This window comes from Macrobrachium rosenbergii, chromosome 6, assembly GCF_040412425.1.
Source record: "Macrobrachium rosenbergii isolate ZJJX-2024 chromosome 6, ASM4041242v1, whole genome shotgun sequence".
Lineage (NCBI taxonomy): Eukaryota > Metazoa > Arthropoda > Malacostraca > Decapoda > Palaemonidae > Macrobrachium > Macrobrachium rosenbergii.
This window is the reverse complement of record NC_089746.1, coordinates 30211113-30226511: the sequence shown is the minus strand read 5'-3', so window position 1 is coordinate 30226511 and position 15399 is coordinate 30211113. Positions and strand designations below refer to the sequence as shown.

General features: G+C 37.3%; 2 protein-coding genes across 7 annotated transcripts in view; both read left to right on the top strand.

Moving 5' to 3' along the window:
- The window catches only part of LOC136839415 (protein Wnt-10a-like), a 305294-nt gene extending 299365 nt beyond the window's left edge, over positions 1-5929 (top strand). For both annotated transcript variants that reach the window (XM_067105428.1, XM_067105427.1), the window contains 4 exons: positions 203-309; positions 511-660; positions 1217-1419; positions 2987-5929. In XM_067105428.1, coding sequence (XP_066961529.1) covers positions 203-309; positions 511-660; positions 1217-1419; positions 2987-3257 — 731 coding nt within the window. In that variant the 3' untranslated portion in view covers positions 3258-5929. The remainder of the gene's footprint in view (positions 1-202; positions 310-510; positions 661-1216; positions 1420-2986) is intronic.
- Positions 5930-6502: 573 nt separating this feature from the next.
- Positions 6503-15399, top strand: part of LOC136839414 (uncharacterized) — a 32799-nt gene continuing 23902 nt past the window's right edge. Inside the window, exon 1 of one of the 5 annotated variants that reach the window (XM_067105424.1) lies at positions 6503-6770. The gene's annotated coding sequence lies outside the window, so the exon portion shown is untranslated. Of the gene's footprint in view, positions 6771-7167; positions 7450-9965; positions 10713-10790; positions 10967-15399 lie in introns of those variants that run through there. The other 4 variants (XM_067105423.1, XM_067105422.1, XM_067105426.1 and 1 more) reach the window with 4 other exon arrangements.

The following is a 15399-nucleotide window of genomic DNA, read 5'->3' as shown; positions in this document are numbered from 1 at the left end:
ATAATGCCCCCTCCCACTCTCTCTCTCTCTCTCTCCCTTTCTCTCTCTCTCCTTACAAATGATTTTATAGACTTGTCTCCAGTTACATTTAGACGAAAAAGCAAATGAAAGCCGAGTGAGTCATCAATGAATGCCATTTCCTCGTTCATTATTCCCCTTTGATGTAATCAGCATAACCAGTCTGTTCTTATCTGACCAACAGGCTACAGCGAAAGCGCCTTCGGACACGCCATCACTGCGGCTGGCGTAACGCACAGCATATCACGCGCGTGCGCAGCTGGGAGACTACAGTCATGTTCGTGTGGAATGGTAAGGATATTCTCAAATCCTTTTAACCGTCATTGACCTGGAAAGTCAAAATAATTAGATCATGTACTGTACATGGTCGCAAATAAAAAACGCAGGTCAAAAAAACTGAAAGCGCACTGTTTGACCTTCCAGATTAAAAAGCATTAATACCACAGATTACAGACTTTGAACCATCATTCAGACTGTCTTTTCCTTTTCCAGGTGGGAGGAAAGAGGTCCTGGAAGTGGTCCGGATGCCATGACAACACGAAATTCGGCGCGCGGTACTCAAGGAAGTTCCTGGACATCCGAGAGAGAGCGAAGGACATCATTTCCTTCACTCATCTTTACAACAACGAAGTCGGCAGAAAGGTAAGTGATGTCAAGGCTACATAAAGAGTTAGGAATAGGAAAAATAACTAATAATAAGAATAAATAAAAACAAAACAGTTACTTTGGAAAATTAAAGTTTTTTCTTCTGAAAATTTAGGTACTTTTTCTGGAAGGAGTTACTGTAAGGATTCATGTAAGATATATCATTATGGTAAATTTAAATGTGAATGTCTACATTAAATAGCAATAATCTGAATAATTTTTATGTGATATATTTTTAGCCAATATGCCGAAATGTGTGAAGAGCATAAACAGTGCGAAATTGTTTTTTTTTTTTTCATTAACTAGAGAGAAAGTTGACTGAAAAAAATCTGTATAAAAAATCTGATAACATGTCCTGTAGTCAGTAAAAGACTACAAGTACCATGTCCAAAGGTGCTTTGATATCCTTCAAGAATTCCAGTTTACAGACCTTTATGAAGAAGCCTAACTAAAGAATCCAGCAAAAGGCTAAAATTTATTCATAAGTAACAATGTCTACGACAAAAGCAGTTGTAACCTTAGAGAATAACGACCCTCAAATTTCCCCCAACAGGTCGTGAGGCGAAACAGAGAGGTCCGCTGCAAATGCCACGGTATGTCTGGCTCATGCGAAATCAGAACCTGCTGGAAGGCTGCCCCGGACTTCAGGTTCGTGGGCGACACCCTGAAGGAGAAGTACATGAACGCGAAAGTTGCGGCCGTCGAGGTCTTCGGCAACTCCGCCAACACCGCTAAGAAATTCCGTCCTGTCAGGAAGTAAGTCACTTTTGCGACGCAATACCTATTAGCTTTCATCCAAGTTTTTTTTTATTGTTTTGTATATAACAATTTTCGTTCAGTTCTTTGATGAAAAGCACAGGTTCTGCCCCTACCCGTCAACTGCAGTTGCTGTTAAAGAGTTTCAACAGAAAACGTAATTAACAGTACTTTTTCATTTACCATTTCTCATCAATATTTTTCAGTATAATTTTGAATTGCCATTGATAGTTTTTCTCTTACTAAAACACACGTGTAAATTGATTGCTATTTCTCTTCGCTATGTTTGAAATATTCTGCATATCATAGTCACTATACTTCCATTGGAAATCACGATAATTTAAGTTATTAACATACCCAGGAATCAGGGGCGTCATGTCAGATTTTTGATGGGGGCGGACAAAGGCGGTTTGGCGAGCGAAGCGAGCCTAATCATCTGGGTTTTTTTTATTTTGAGCTATTTTATGTGCTTTTTGAAGCATATAAAATAGATAGATAGATATAGAAAGATATAACTTAATGTGATGACACATTTGAATTTCGGTAGGAATAATGGAAAACCAGCTGCTGTTACTTCTTGGGGCTTGGTGGGGTGAGGGGGGCAAGTTGAGGCTGGGGGGGCATCTTGAGTCTTGGGGGGGCAGTTGCCCCCCCTAAATGACGCCCCTGCAAGGAATTGGTAATTTTTCTTATTTTTACTATGTATATACTTATTCTTCCTTATCAATGCATGAATTTAACGTGGAAATATGCGACGCTCTGAGTAACTTCAGTAAGAGAACCTTAAGTTGTTTTTGTTTTAGTTCTCAGAACCCTCCAGTTCCATTACAAATTTTCTGGCATAAATTTAAAACATTTTTTGCCTTCAAAATGACGAGAGCATCCAAAATATAACAGAAAATTGTTGAAAAATGGATTTTTCTATGTATAACTAGAAAGTATAACGTCCATCAACTTAAACTATGGTTGAATTACAGGAATCTGACAGGGGCTGACCAGTAATTTGACTATGCACTATGTCCCGTTATCAAGACTTATTGATGTAAATTAACATATGTTATCACCGTTAGTTCTACACTATATGCTAGTTTTGTACATATTAAAAAGTATGAAAACTCTGTTTCTAATTATTCTTAAGCACATAACCTTAAATTGTATTTTACCGACATAAATGAAATGCGATGATGCACTTTTTATACGGGTGTACCATCTAAGTCCATTCTCTTTGACAATCAAAGAAAACGAAAATCTTAGGCCGCTAAAAAGTTCCGTGTTGTTGCAGTTTATTATAACTCCGTTTCTATGGAGGAAGCTTATTAATGAATAAAGAGTATGACTGTTGTGACTGAAACATTTAGTGTAAATTTAATAAAAAAAAAAAATTAACAGTAAAATCAAGGAAATAAATTGGTCTTCCATGGTCACCAATACGAGATATGTCCCCAGAAGGACTCACTTTAATATAGCGTGTGATGTGTTGATTTTCACTTTCCGCACTAAGTTTACACTTGTGCTTTTATATCACCTAGAGGGATAATGAATTGATCATTTTTATTTTTCACTGCAGAGAAATCAGCATTGACTCTCCCTTACTGTACGTGGAACGTTCTCCTACGTACTGCAGCGTCGACGACCGTCTGGACATTCCTGGCACCCTAGGGAGACACTGCAACGTATCCTCCACGGGACCAGATTCCTGTGACTCCCTCTGCTGCGGCAGAGGATATGACCAAAGGCGACAAAAGGTCACCCGAAAGTGCCACTGTCGTTTCAAGTGGTGCTGTCACGTGACCTGCCGTGACTGTTCCGAGGACAGATGGATTGCCGTGTGTAAATGAGAGATGTATATTATCCGTTATAAGTGTTTATTATTAATATTATTATTATCATTATTTTGTGTGTGTGTACATACTCAGTGTGGAATTAATTTGTGTAAATACTGTTCATGTAAAAAGTATTGATGATTAGAACATTGCTAATACAAAACATTTCGTTTATTCGAGGAATCGTGCGTTAAGAGAGTGACTTAATCGTGAACTTAAAATATTGTCAATATCGTGAACGATTAGTGGTATAGTGCTTGTCTTATGTGTTTTATAGATTGTGTAAGTTTATAAACATTTGTAATAAAAAGGCATCAGAATCTTTATGAAGGAAAAAAGCAAATAATCCGTTTCTAGAAAAAAAAAGATGATTAAAGTGACAGTGAATACATTCATGTTATTAACTATTTTTTCTCTTAAACAGACGAACGTTTTATCGATATATTTGATAAGGATTAGGCCAGTAATTCTGAAAGTGGACAGTGGAAGCTGATGGAAGAGAAAATAAAGGTGAACTGAATAGACACATACATTAATAAATTTATTTATTACTAGGTGACGCGCGTAGATATGCAAACGATGCATTCTTGAAACTCACAAAATCCTCGCAACAAATGTGAAATATTTTATCGAATTACCTGATCTCTGGAAAGACTGACATCTAAATTTTGGATACCTGGTCTCGGTCAACTTTGTGAGACTGTTCTCTTGTTGCAATTAGCCTGCTTCTGCTTCTTCCGCAGTTTTGTTGTGCTGGTCCTGTTTACCCTTCTGTGTATCTTTCTCTCTTTCTTTCTTTCCTAGGCTTTGTTTTACTAATGTTATTTACTCCTTTTAGCCCTCCTTCCTGAGACTTCCTTTTATCGTTTATATTTACCTGTTTTTTAACTTTTTCTCTTTTGGAGGTTTTTCCTTTGTTCTTCCTTCCCAAGACTATTCTACTTCTGCCATTTTTATCCGAGACTTTGTTCTACGGCTCTTTCCTTCTTATTTATTGTCCTTTTTGCCCCGAGACTTTGTTTTAGTTGTCATTTATCTTTTTACTATTTTTCATTTTTGTCATTTCCTTCCAAAGCTGTTGTATAGTTGCTATCTACGGTTTTTTCTACGCCTTCCAAGACTCTCTTCTACAGCTTGTTCCTTTCTTTCTTTCTTTCCCTCTTCCTCTCTGTCTTTCTTTCTTTCTTTCTTTTTTCTTTCTCTTAAAGTTTTGTTCTTCAGTTCCCTCGCCCTTACCCGCTGTGTTTCTTTTCGAGATTTTGCTGTTATTACCTGGGTTTTCCTCATCCTTTCTTTCAAAATTTTGTTCTGCGGCAACTGTTTACTTGTTTTCCCCTTTCCTTTCTTTCCAATTACTTGCTTTATTCCTTTTGCTCACTTTTTTCTCTCTATCTGTCGTACTTACTTTACCATGTTTTTTTTTTTTTATGTCAAGACTTCTAAACTATCCTTAGAGTGTTTACTATTTCCCTGACGTCTCCATCCTGTCATTTCTTCATTATTGGCAAATATGCAGTTTACGGTGTGTTAGCGAGTCTTGCTTCATTTCTTATCCGGTAAATGTTAGCTCTGACATTACTTGATAAGGATGACTTTGGAATGCCATGTCTGAAAAGTTTTGCGAGTGTTATACTTTAATCTTGTAATTGCAAATATAGAATAAATATAAAAAGTGAGATATATTAAACAATAACAGCAAGATTTGTTCCGGCCCGATTTACGAAAATTTTATCAGAGCTTTTAGGTCCTAATCCTGGAACTGCTGTCCCTTAGGCGAAACATGAAACGTCAATTTTATTTTGTTCTGCTGATATAGATAAAATTGTCAACGGAGATGCAAGAGCTGTGTCTGTATACTTAATCTAATGATGCAAGCAAGGTATAGATGCGTGGGTGCAATGTATGTAGCGATCATAGATAATAGTATTTATGTACCTTTTTAGTAAAGCTATGTATGTTTTCCTCCAAGTTATGTATGAATGTATGTATATATGTGAGCATTTGTCACAATAAAAAATGGCGTAAGAGGAGTAAAATCAATGCGTATGCGTTTTGGCTAACGACGCCATTAGTGCGAGTATGAATGGAGGTTTCTTGAAATGTTACTCAAATATGGATACCTGAATTTATGCATTCTGATAATTTCCATAGCCCTCGCATTTTTTTCGTTATTTTTCTCGGAGACGCTCTCTCTCTCTCTCTCTCTCTCTCTCTCTCTCTCTCTCTCTCTCTCTCTCTCTCTCTCTCTCTCTCTCTCTCAACTTTTTGTCTTCATTTCCTTTACAGATAGAAAATTATTACGGAAACTGAGTGTAAACGTACCTGAGCCAAGTTCAAACTTAGTTGCATCTCCTGGCATGGTACCACTACGGTAACCCTACGGTTGTAATAATGCGGTTGTGTCATTTATATTTACTTGGGCCTATAACTATTAACACATCTTTTCCATGTTATTTTCTTATGAGCGTTCTTGACCCGACCTATGGCCGGATCGAGTTCGCGCAATTGCTTGTTCAGAAAATATATTCCCCGGTGGAAAATAAAAAAAAATCATGTGTTCTCGGAGGTATTCTGTGTAATTTAGATTCTTAATGGTACTGTACATCTGTGTATTGGTTGTTATGATGTCAATGAATTATCCTGAAATGTAAAAAAAAAAGAGGTCACAATAAATGTTTCTGAAATGTGTCGTATCTTTTTTTTGGGGAACGTTTTCATGTTCGTTTATTCAGTTATGAATGAAATGAATAAAATAAATGAAATGGAGGAAAAGGATGTTGCGGCTGATTTCATATATTACATCATGTATGAGACAAGATAAGGAGTATAACCCCTCCCTTAGTATCATAAGCCTCCAAATGTTATTTTCTGCAATACGGTATTACATATATACTCATGGATATCCCAAGTCATAGCTAAACATGTGGAAAACTTTAATATATTTTACCCTGAAACGTTTCAGGTGCATAACAAAGAAAATGGGTTTGTATGCAAATCAGTTTCTACATACCTGGATCTTGCAGTGACTTGCGTGTCCTTGTTTGAACACTGCTCTTTAGGATGCTTTGTTAGTATCATTTCTTAATGATTACTAATGAAATTATAATTTCCTCCCTCTGTATTTTATAAAGGTCTGACTAGACTTGTGCCTTCAGCTAAATAATTTTGTTAAAATGAAAGACACTTCCGATAGTTCTTACAGAAGCAGCTGAAACAAGAAAGCTGAAGCTTCCTTAGCTCGGTTCACAGGGGGCAGTTCTGTTAGCTGACAATACCTCTTGAACCGTAGTGCAAATTAACAACATTCGTTAGCATTAACTGACCTGGTAAATTTTAGTTAGCTGACCAGGCGATCAGTATTAAATCTAGGTATGTTTCTTGACAGAACAAAAAAATTATGGAAAGAAGACCTTGTTTTGTTGAAGGAGAAACAATTTAAATTCTATCGAAATAACAACGGAGAACGGAATTACACGAACTCTGTTGAAGAAAGCAAAGTGAAAAGGTGCTTCAGGGTGATGAACTGAGGTAATTGTTCCCTATTTTGGTAATTTTTTTTTTATCTATACTCTCGATTCGATTATGATACTTAACAAAATCTAATCCCCCGTTTGGATTGTCGAAAACCTTTAATATATTTCACCCTTAAAGTGTTGGGTGCAGAATTAAGAAAATGGGTTATGTCAATCATTTTTTTATACTTTTTTGTAGTGGCTTACGTATCCTTGCTTGAACACTTCCCTCTAGCATGATTTATTAGTATTTCATAATAATTACTAATTAAATTATAATTGCTTCCCCTCTGTATTTTATAAGGGTCTGACTATACTCTTGTGCCAGCAACTAAATAATTTTTCTTAAGACGGGAGATACTTTCGGCAGTTATTTCAGAAGACTAAACCAGAAAACTGGCGTTTACTTTGCCAGACGTGCAGACGGCAGGTCTAGCAGCACCGCTGCACCGCAGTACCAACTTAACCACGGTGCAAATTAATGGTGCTCGTTGGCAGTAACCTGACGTATATTTTCATGGATTATGATTTTTATTGAGAACAGTACTTATAAAATAATTACATTCGCGATTTGCTCCTACTTCTGTGCATCTGAACTCCTGGATGAGTAATTGGTATTCGCTACAATGGATATCGCCGAGGATTCTGCCTTCTGTCATCGAGTTTGGACTCCTTGACTGTCTCCTCATAAGAAGGTGGGTTGCAGGGACGCTAAGCGCTCGTCTGCTCTACCTTTCTGGGGAATTTATGTAATCCTTTGCTGTCTAAACGCTCTAATCCCATTTTTTGCGGAAATTTAATAATCTAGGATTCAAGGGTTGCTCCTGCAGAGGTAACATAATTTTTCCCTTTCTTTTATTTAAAGTAACCTGGCTACTCCTTCAAAGTAATTAGGTAATTGCTGTATTATTAGCAATTGCTGTTTTTTCTCGTCTAAGGGAAATTAGTGATTGCTGAATTTTAATTAAATTTTACATTTAAGAAATTTGTCGTATCTGTGGCTCTGTTGTTAAGGGCATGGAATCAGCATTATACAGGACCTTATTAGGGATCTCTTGTTTTCTTGACGCAGTGGGAGGGAGACATGTCAGGGCTGAGCCCCTCTGTTTACCTTGGTTGCGTGTGAAACGGGGATAGCACATTTGATTCAAGCATTCTAAAATCCGTATTACTCTGTTAAATCAATGTATTTCTTCCATAGTTTCATTGAGCCCCTGTTTTCGTATTTTTCAAGTTTTCATATTTATTCAGTTATGAATAAAATGCAGGAGACGAATAGGGTGTTGCTGTTGGTTCCAGATGTTACATCAGTGTACCAGGCAAGGCATCCAAATATACAAATAAATTCTTCCCCTGTAGCGGAGTAGTGCCGTCAGTTCACCTCACTCGGTGCAGTGTAGGCATTACTTGAGGCTCTTTGCAGCATCCCTTCGGCTCCTAGCTGAGGCCCCTTAATTCCCTTTACTGTACCTCCATTCGTATTCTCTTTCTTCCATCTTTCTTTCTACCCTCTGCTAACAATTGTTTCATAGTGCAACTGCAAGGTTTTCCTCCTATTACATATATATATGATAGTATACCTGAAATTGTAGACGTGTTAGTTTATACTTGCAACTATTTGACCATGAAAAATACTCAATATTGAATTTACTAAGTCCCTACCTTTCAACCCTTTCTACTGTTTCCTTTTCAGCTCCGAATGACCTTATAGGCCTCAGCTCTTGGGTATGATTTTGTACTTTTGTATCTCCCACATCTTCCTAGAGGAATTTAATCAACTCGCGCATTAACCTTTACCTTGAACATGAAAGTAAGTCCGTATGGAAATTAAAAGATGCAATTGCCTCGAAGAACTCGATTTATAGCCTCCGGCTCTCCCACTCTTAACGTGGGTGGTTGATTTTATACATTCAACCTAAAGTACAACACCTGACACTTACTAATCAAAGCCATTTAGGTTCATTTCAACCATTTTAAAATATCTGATATGCCATACCAATGTACGTATACCCCGGATTTAAGGTTCGACGTCAGTAGAGAATTATCTTCGTTTATTTCCTAATTATATTTACAAAACATGCGCAGTGAGCTAATAGAATTGAAAGGCTAGAGATTAATCCCAAGATCATGGGTGAGGGTTTTTCAATAATTTGAAGAGATTCATTTGTTGCAGACCAAACAAGAGGTACAAAATTCAAAACTTGACAGAATAAAAGAATAAAAATATTTCGGCATAATCAACAATCCTCCAAAAATCTTAAAATAATTCCCATCCAAGTACTGTATACTGTTCTGTATGTGTGTGGACCTGAAGAAGAGATAGACTGAATATGCCTCTCATTAAAAGTAATTTTGCATATCAAAAATATCACCTAGAATTTTGGTTGAGTCGCGTGTATTTGAAAATACACTGCCAAAGAGAATACCTAGGTGGAGAGGATCCAAATGTCCTCAAACTACTAACAGCCACACTTTAATTTTTGTTCGAGCATCATTCATCCCCTTCCTACGATGAGGCACATCTTGTTGCACCTAAAATTATTTGGCCTCCATACTCAAGGGCAGAGTTACAAGCTTAAATTTCTGTAGTACAACCTAATTCTCTTTCCTCTATAATAGTTAAATCATCCAGATGGTTAGAGTCGGCTAGAAGGTAGCTACTACGCGCATTTGCTTATGGACAAACCTGAAATAAACACTAACTAACTTCGGAAATGTCAACTGAAGTTGCCAGGAAGATGCAACATTGAATCACAGAAGTGCTGAAAATTGCAACCTGGTAATATGTAAACAAGGAAAGATTATTCAACTTAGTTGAAAGTAACCCCCCACCCCTCTTTGCGATATTTATCCAAAATTTGCTTAAGAAGAAAGGACCGTCACCAACTCATTTGTAAGTCTACTTTCACTTCTCTGAATGTCGATGAACACGTGTGATACTTGAGAGCAACTTGCGTTAGGAGTCAAGTGCAGACAGTGGGAAAATTCAGCAGAATGAATAAGAAACTGGGCAAAAATGAACCTAATCACTTCATCTCCAACCTGGCAGCCAATCTATTACTGTCTCACTTGTTCCTTAAAACGAGTATATGGGAAATTTGTACGTTACAGGATAGTGGCATCACAAGATTGCAAGGTAACACAGCGTAATTCCCTTTTTCTGTTTTGGATTTGTGTACAGATTTAGAAGATTGGAAGGCACCAGCGAATTGTTTAAAAATAGAAACTCTAAAAGGTAGTATCGTGTACAGATTTCAGGAGAGTGGAACGCAATGTACATTGTTAAAAATATATATATAAATTGTGTAAAACGGAGTGTACGAAAAGATAATTTTTAGACTAAATGTGATACTGATAAATGAACCGATAAAGAGTAAATAAAGAAATCGCTACATACAGAAACTAGAATAATGAAACCAAATTACAGGCTACTTTGATTATATATAATCTTACTTTCACCTTTCGAGGAAACAAGAAAGCTTGAAAATTAAATTATATCCACACGCTGAAGGTATATCCATATAGGAATATAACGATCTATGAGGGGAAGTATAAAACTAAAAACTGTATATAACCGGAATATTGCCAATTAATGGCATAAGTGCTATGGACAAGCCCAACGAAAAATGTAAAGTGCAGTTACAAGGGCAATGTATTCGTTAAGTGCATTGCCGCCTTTCACTCTGGTAAATGATTTTGGCTAATATAATGCCTTTGTTTATGACTGAAGGCAAAGTATAACAATATATTTATTACAGATAAAGAGCAAGTGGTCTCATGATGATATGTGTAGGAAAAAAAGTGCTCCCATATTTTCATTTGTGAGCTATGACGTCACAAGGAGGTGGTACAGTCATATTCTATCGCCAGTACTCTCATGTACTTTCGTTAAGGTTTTGCGATCAAACTTAACTTGATAGCAGATGACCAGGCACACAGTGTTGTAGTTGGTACTGTGGTAAGTGAACATGAACTTGTAATTGTGAGTTTTGTGAATGTTTGAAACGCGTACTGTAATGTCGAAGAACAAACACTTGTGTTGTTTTCAAAATGGACGATGTTGACGAGGGTGGCGATTTTTGCCAAGGTGATGAATTTGCCGCGGGAATTTCATAATTCCATTTCTGTCTTATCATAAGCTGTCGCTGTTGAAGTCTAGTTCAGCTTTATGATATACTTTCATCAAAATAGACTTAGTCAAGTTATTACTGGGTAAATAGATCCTGAGAGCTAACCTACTGTTTTAAAGGCCTATTTATCCCACTAGGCCTAGTGTGCCCTTCGTAGGTTAACCATAGGTTGGTGTTAGTTAACGGTCAGTTTACTGTAGACGTAATTATTCATTTTAGTCTTAAATACAACTTAAACGTAGGCTCATGGTTGTTGATGCTAGTTTGGGCCTAGCCTTGCGACCATAGTAGGTTAGTAACAGGCTGAGAAGTAGGGTAGCCCAATAGAATGAAAGCTCATAGAGATGTCTTTAGTGAATATAACCTTGGTAATTCTAAGTATTAGCTCCGCGCCTGCTTTCACCTTGGAAACTGGTTTTTCTACACTTTTAGGGCTTCTGACACTGGCGGTGCATTTGTTTGTTGTCGGCCAAATGGAATGTCCCTTCGCTGTGTTTAGTACTGGCCCGGGGGGTCAGTACCCATACGTTAACAAGTTATTGCACTTGCCAGACAGGATATGAACCATTCCAAACAGACGTATCCGTCCTCTGTCTTGTGAAGGTTGCGTTTGGAAACCCCTTGTTGGATGGACTTCAGGGGTTAATTACAGGTTACAGTAATCACATTCTTGTGGCAAAAATTGAAGGTAAATCCATAATTAGCAACGAAAAAACTGCAGAAAAAGTCAAGTTAGAAGAAAATCACTGCCGCAGAGCTACTACTTAGATCTACCATAACCTGTGATAAATTCTTATTGGTGTTGTTTCACTTTAAACTGTTATTGCCCTTTGGACTTGAAAATATAATTTTCCCATGTTTCAATGTGTGCAGTGAATGTTCTCTGACATTTGTTTCATAAGCAAATGAGTACTTTTAGAGGCTAGACCTCACCCTTATGCTACAATTTGCAGGGACCAGTAGGAAAGGGGGACTTTTGGGTTCACGGAAAACTCAAACCAAGTGAAATACGCGGACCTTAGGCTAATTCTATTGACCGTTCAGATTCATATTAGCCTAAAGTAACTATATGGAATGTATTCAAGCTAATATGATATACTTGGATAAGACCTGGTACCTTAGATTAGCTTAGGTTAGGTGTGGTTGGTTAGATCATTTGAAATGAAGAAAACGATTACAGCACACAATAAACAAGAGATTATATGGTAAAACTGGGGACTACTGCCGCACCTCTCTGGATTTGGTAACAACCAGTTTAGCCTATATGCAAAATTGGCATCCCTTGTGGATGAAGGTAAAAGCTTAAAACAATGAAAGGCAGTAAATATTTTGGTCAGGAACCTGGCCATGGCAATAGTCTTCAGCTTTCTCGATTATATTTTTAAGTCCAAAATGTGATAAGGGTTTAACCCACAATGTTTTACGAGAATGCTACTGATATGTCTGATATGTAATGCCCCATTCCTGACTTTTAAAAAATTTTCCTTGGGAATTACCCTGATAGCCTATTTTGCTTTAACCCAAATGTTAATGTCTTATAATTGTTAAAATCACCAGGAAACCACACTCATCACTGAAACTATAAAAAATTGATTGCTTGGTAAGGAAAAGAAATTGCAAAACCTAGTCCAAAACAGAAAAACTTTATTTTATGTTATTTTTTGTTTTCATTTTCAGTCAATAAAACACACATATCATTGATGCATTTCTGTATTTCCATATGGAGAGAAAAAGTGAAACTATTTCATAAATGATTCAATTGTAATGAAACATTTAGTGAAAGCATCTTGCACGGCATTCTCAAGATTAATTGTTCTCACAAATCAGTCCTCGTTATCTGCATATTTAAGGTCAATGACATTACCCATTAGGAATGAAGAAAGATATTTCATATTTCAGAATTTGTTAGATACATTGAGAGGACCTCCAGTCCCTTGAAGAAATGAAAATTTAGTGCCAAAATCCACTTGTTCTGGTGGACAGGCACTTGCCCAAACAGATGAGACGTTATCACTCACCCCACAGTCTATCATCACTGTCCCGGTTACAAATACTTCAAAATCATCACTTTCAGATTTTGTGTTTATATCAAATTATCCCCACTACCATCCCAATCACTACCACTCATTTCTCTTTGTATTACTCTGCAAGAATAACAGCTTTAGATAAAAAAAAAAGGGATTCAAAATTCTCAGACTCCCAGCGTGCTGCCAGTACAGTATACACGCAAACACCCTTGAAAAAAAAAATGCACAAGCATATTATCAACTTACTTCCTAACATTAGTGTCATTGTGGCAACAGTTCATTGCTTAATCATAAACCTAAATCAGTTTTTTGCCATAGGCTATACACAAACCATATCTTTTTCCTGTTGCCTGTGTTGTCTTTTATGCATCTTTGACTATTATCATTGGTGCAAAACACTCATATTCTTCCTTAGTCCCCTATGTATGACAATTTTTGGACAGCTAAGTGGAAGGCTGGGATTTATATGTGGATTTTGGGGGAGAATGAAAAGCAGATGAATTACTCTGGCAGGAATAGTCCAAAATGGATAAATCCCGAGATAAGCAGTCGGAAAAATACATAATCTATGCCCGTAATCATTGTTAATTCACAATAACTTAAGCAAAGATGGGCCACCATGTCCTATCTGTGGTCCCCTGGAACCCCCCTACTTAGCCTGACATAGAGTACTACAATTCATAGAATAGAATACAGGAATGCATCCTAACCTTACTTTATACAAGTTAACCTAATCCAAGAAAACCCTATCTTGGGAACAAACCCCCTTCCTAACCTGACCCAGAGTACCATAAATGAAAGTTAAATACAATTGGCAATCCCAACTTAACTTTGCACACTGGATTCTAATCCTTTCCCCCATTAGCATTACTGTACACACTTTTCAGCATATGCCTTCCCCTAAGTTTTGATTGTTCTTCGCTGGGTGAGCGGGTGCCGTTCTCAGCTACCACTCTGTTGGTCGCAAGTTCGAATCTCCGACCGGCCAGTGAAGAACAAGAGGAGTTTGTTTCTGGTGATAGAAATTAATTTCTCGCTATAATGTGGTTCGGATTCCACAATAAGCTGTAGGTCCCGTTGCTAGGTAACCAATTGGTTCTTAGCCACGTAAAAATAAATCTAATCCTTCGGGCCAGCCCTAGGAGAGCTGTTAATCAGCTCATTGGTCTGGTTAAACTAAGATATACTTAATTGTGGAGGCACAGTACCATATGCTAGAAAGCAAACATTCTATCATCTTTTCCAATATCAGTAATTGATTTCAGCTAGCAAAAGAGTATATCTCATGGAGATGAGGCATTTATCAGTGAAAAGAATTATTTTGTGATGTATAGAGAGTTCTTTTGCAACTCCGTTGCAGATATTAAAGCCATTGAATTTTGCTTGTCATTGCCATTTTTTATAGAAAAGATGCCATTGTTAAGTGGGAGGAGTCGGAAAATATTCAGAAATTTCATCTGTAGAAAGTTATTCATAAAAAATTTTCACTAGTGCTAATGTGTTCCACATGTGGCTACAAGTATCTAAGGCTTCCCAAACAGTGTCCTAGAAGTTACAGGACACTAAAAACTACAGTTACAGGTTTAGAATTGTTGGTGGAAAGCACTCATTTTTGTTGTTGCCATACCCACTTTTGGGAGCCTGGAAACCATTCTGTGGTTTTGAACCAAAATTAGCTGAATTGCACCAATAGGAATGATTAGAAATGCTTAAGTCACAAGGTAAGCAGTTACAAGAAATGTGTGGTTTATGCGTATAATGAGTAACAAAATAGAAAAATAATGTGGCAAGAATAATTACAGAAACTAACATAATGTAGAGCACTGGGTACTACCTGGTCTGAGGCCTTCAACCTAACCTGACTTAGAGCACTATAAATTATGAAGCGCAGTAATAGAAAAAAATCATATGTAGAGGTTACCAGGTTTGGCAAGAACTCTGTGCAGCCTTTTCTGTTACACTGCAGGCTGCAGAAGTGATTTCAGTTGTGCCTAAAAAGAGTTTAATGAGACTTGCAAAATCAGTGAATATCTAGGTGGAAGATATGAATTAGAAAAGGAAGCCCATTACAGCAACATGTTCCATGGCAAAAATCCTTAGGCTTTCAAGAGGACTGAAAATGTGAATCATAGGGAACACCAGGCATTTTTTCTGTAGGGGGTTAGTGCCATAAGTGCTCCTCACATGGTGCATTGTAGGTATTACAAAAGGGTGTTTTCATTGTCTTTTGGCCCCTAGCTCTACACAGTTTTTAGCATTTACTTTACCTCCATTCCTGCTTCCTTTCATCATTGTGCTGTTGAACCTCTTAACTATTACTTCTTAGTGCAACTGTACTTCATATCCTTTGTTCTCTGGATGTCTGTCTTTCTGTGCAACCACTCCATCTCCGCTTCTCACTGTCTGAAGCACTGAATGGCCAAAAGTGCCTTAGTGCTGTGATAACAGCTTAAATTTCATAAGTCAAATCAAATCAAGAAGCAAACAA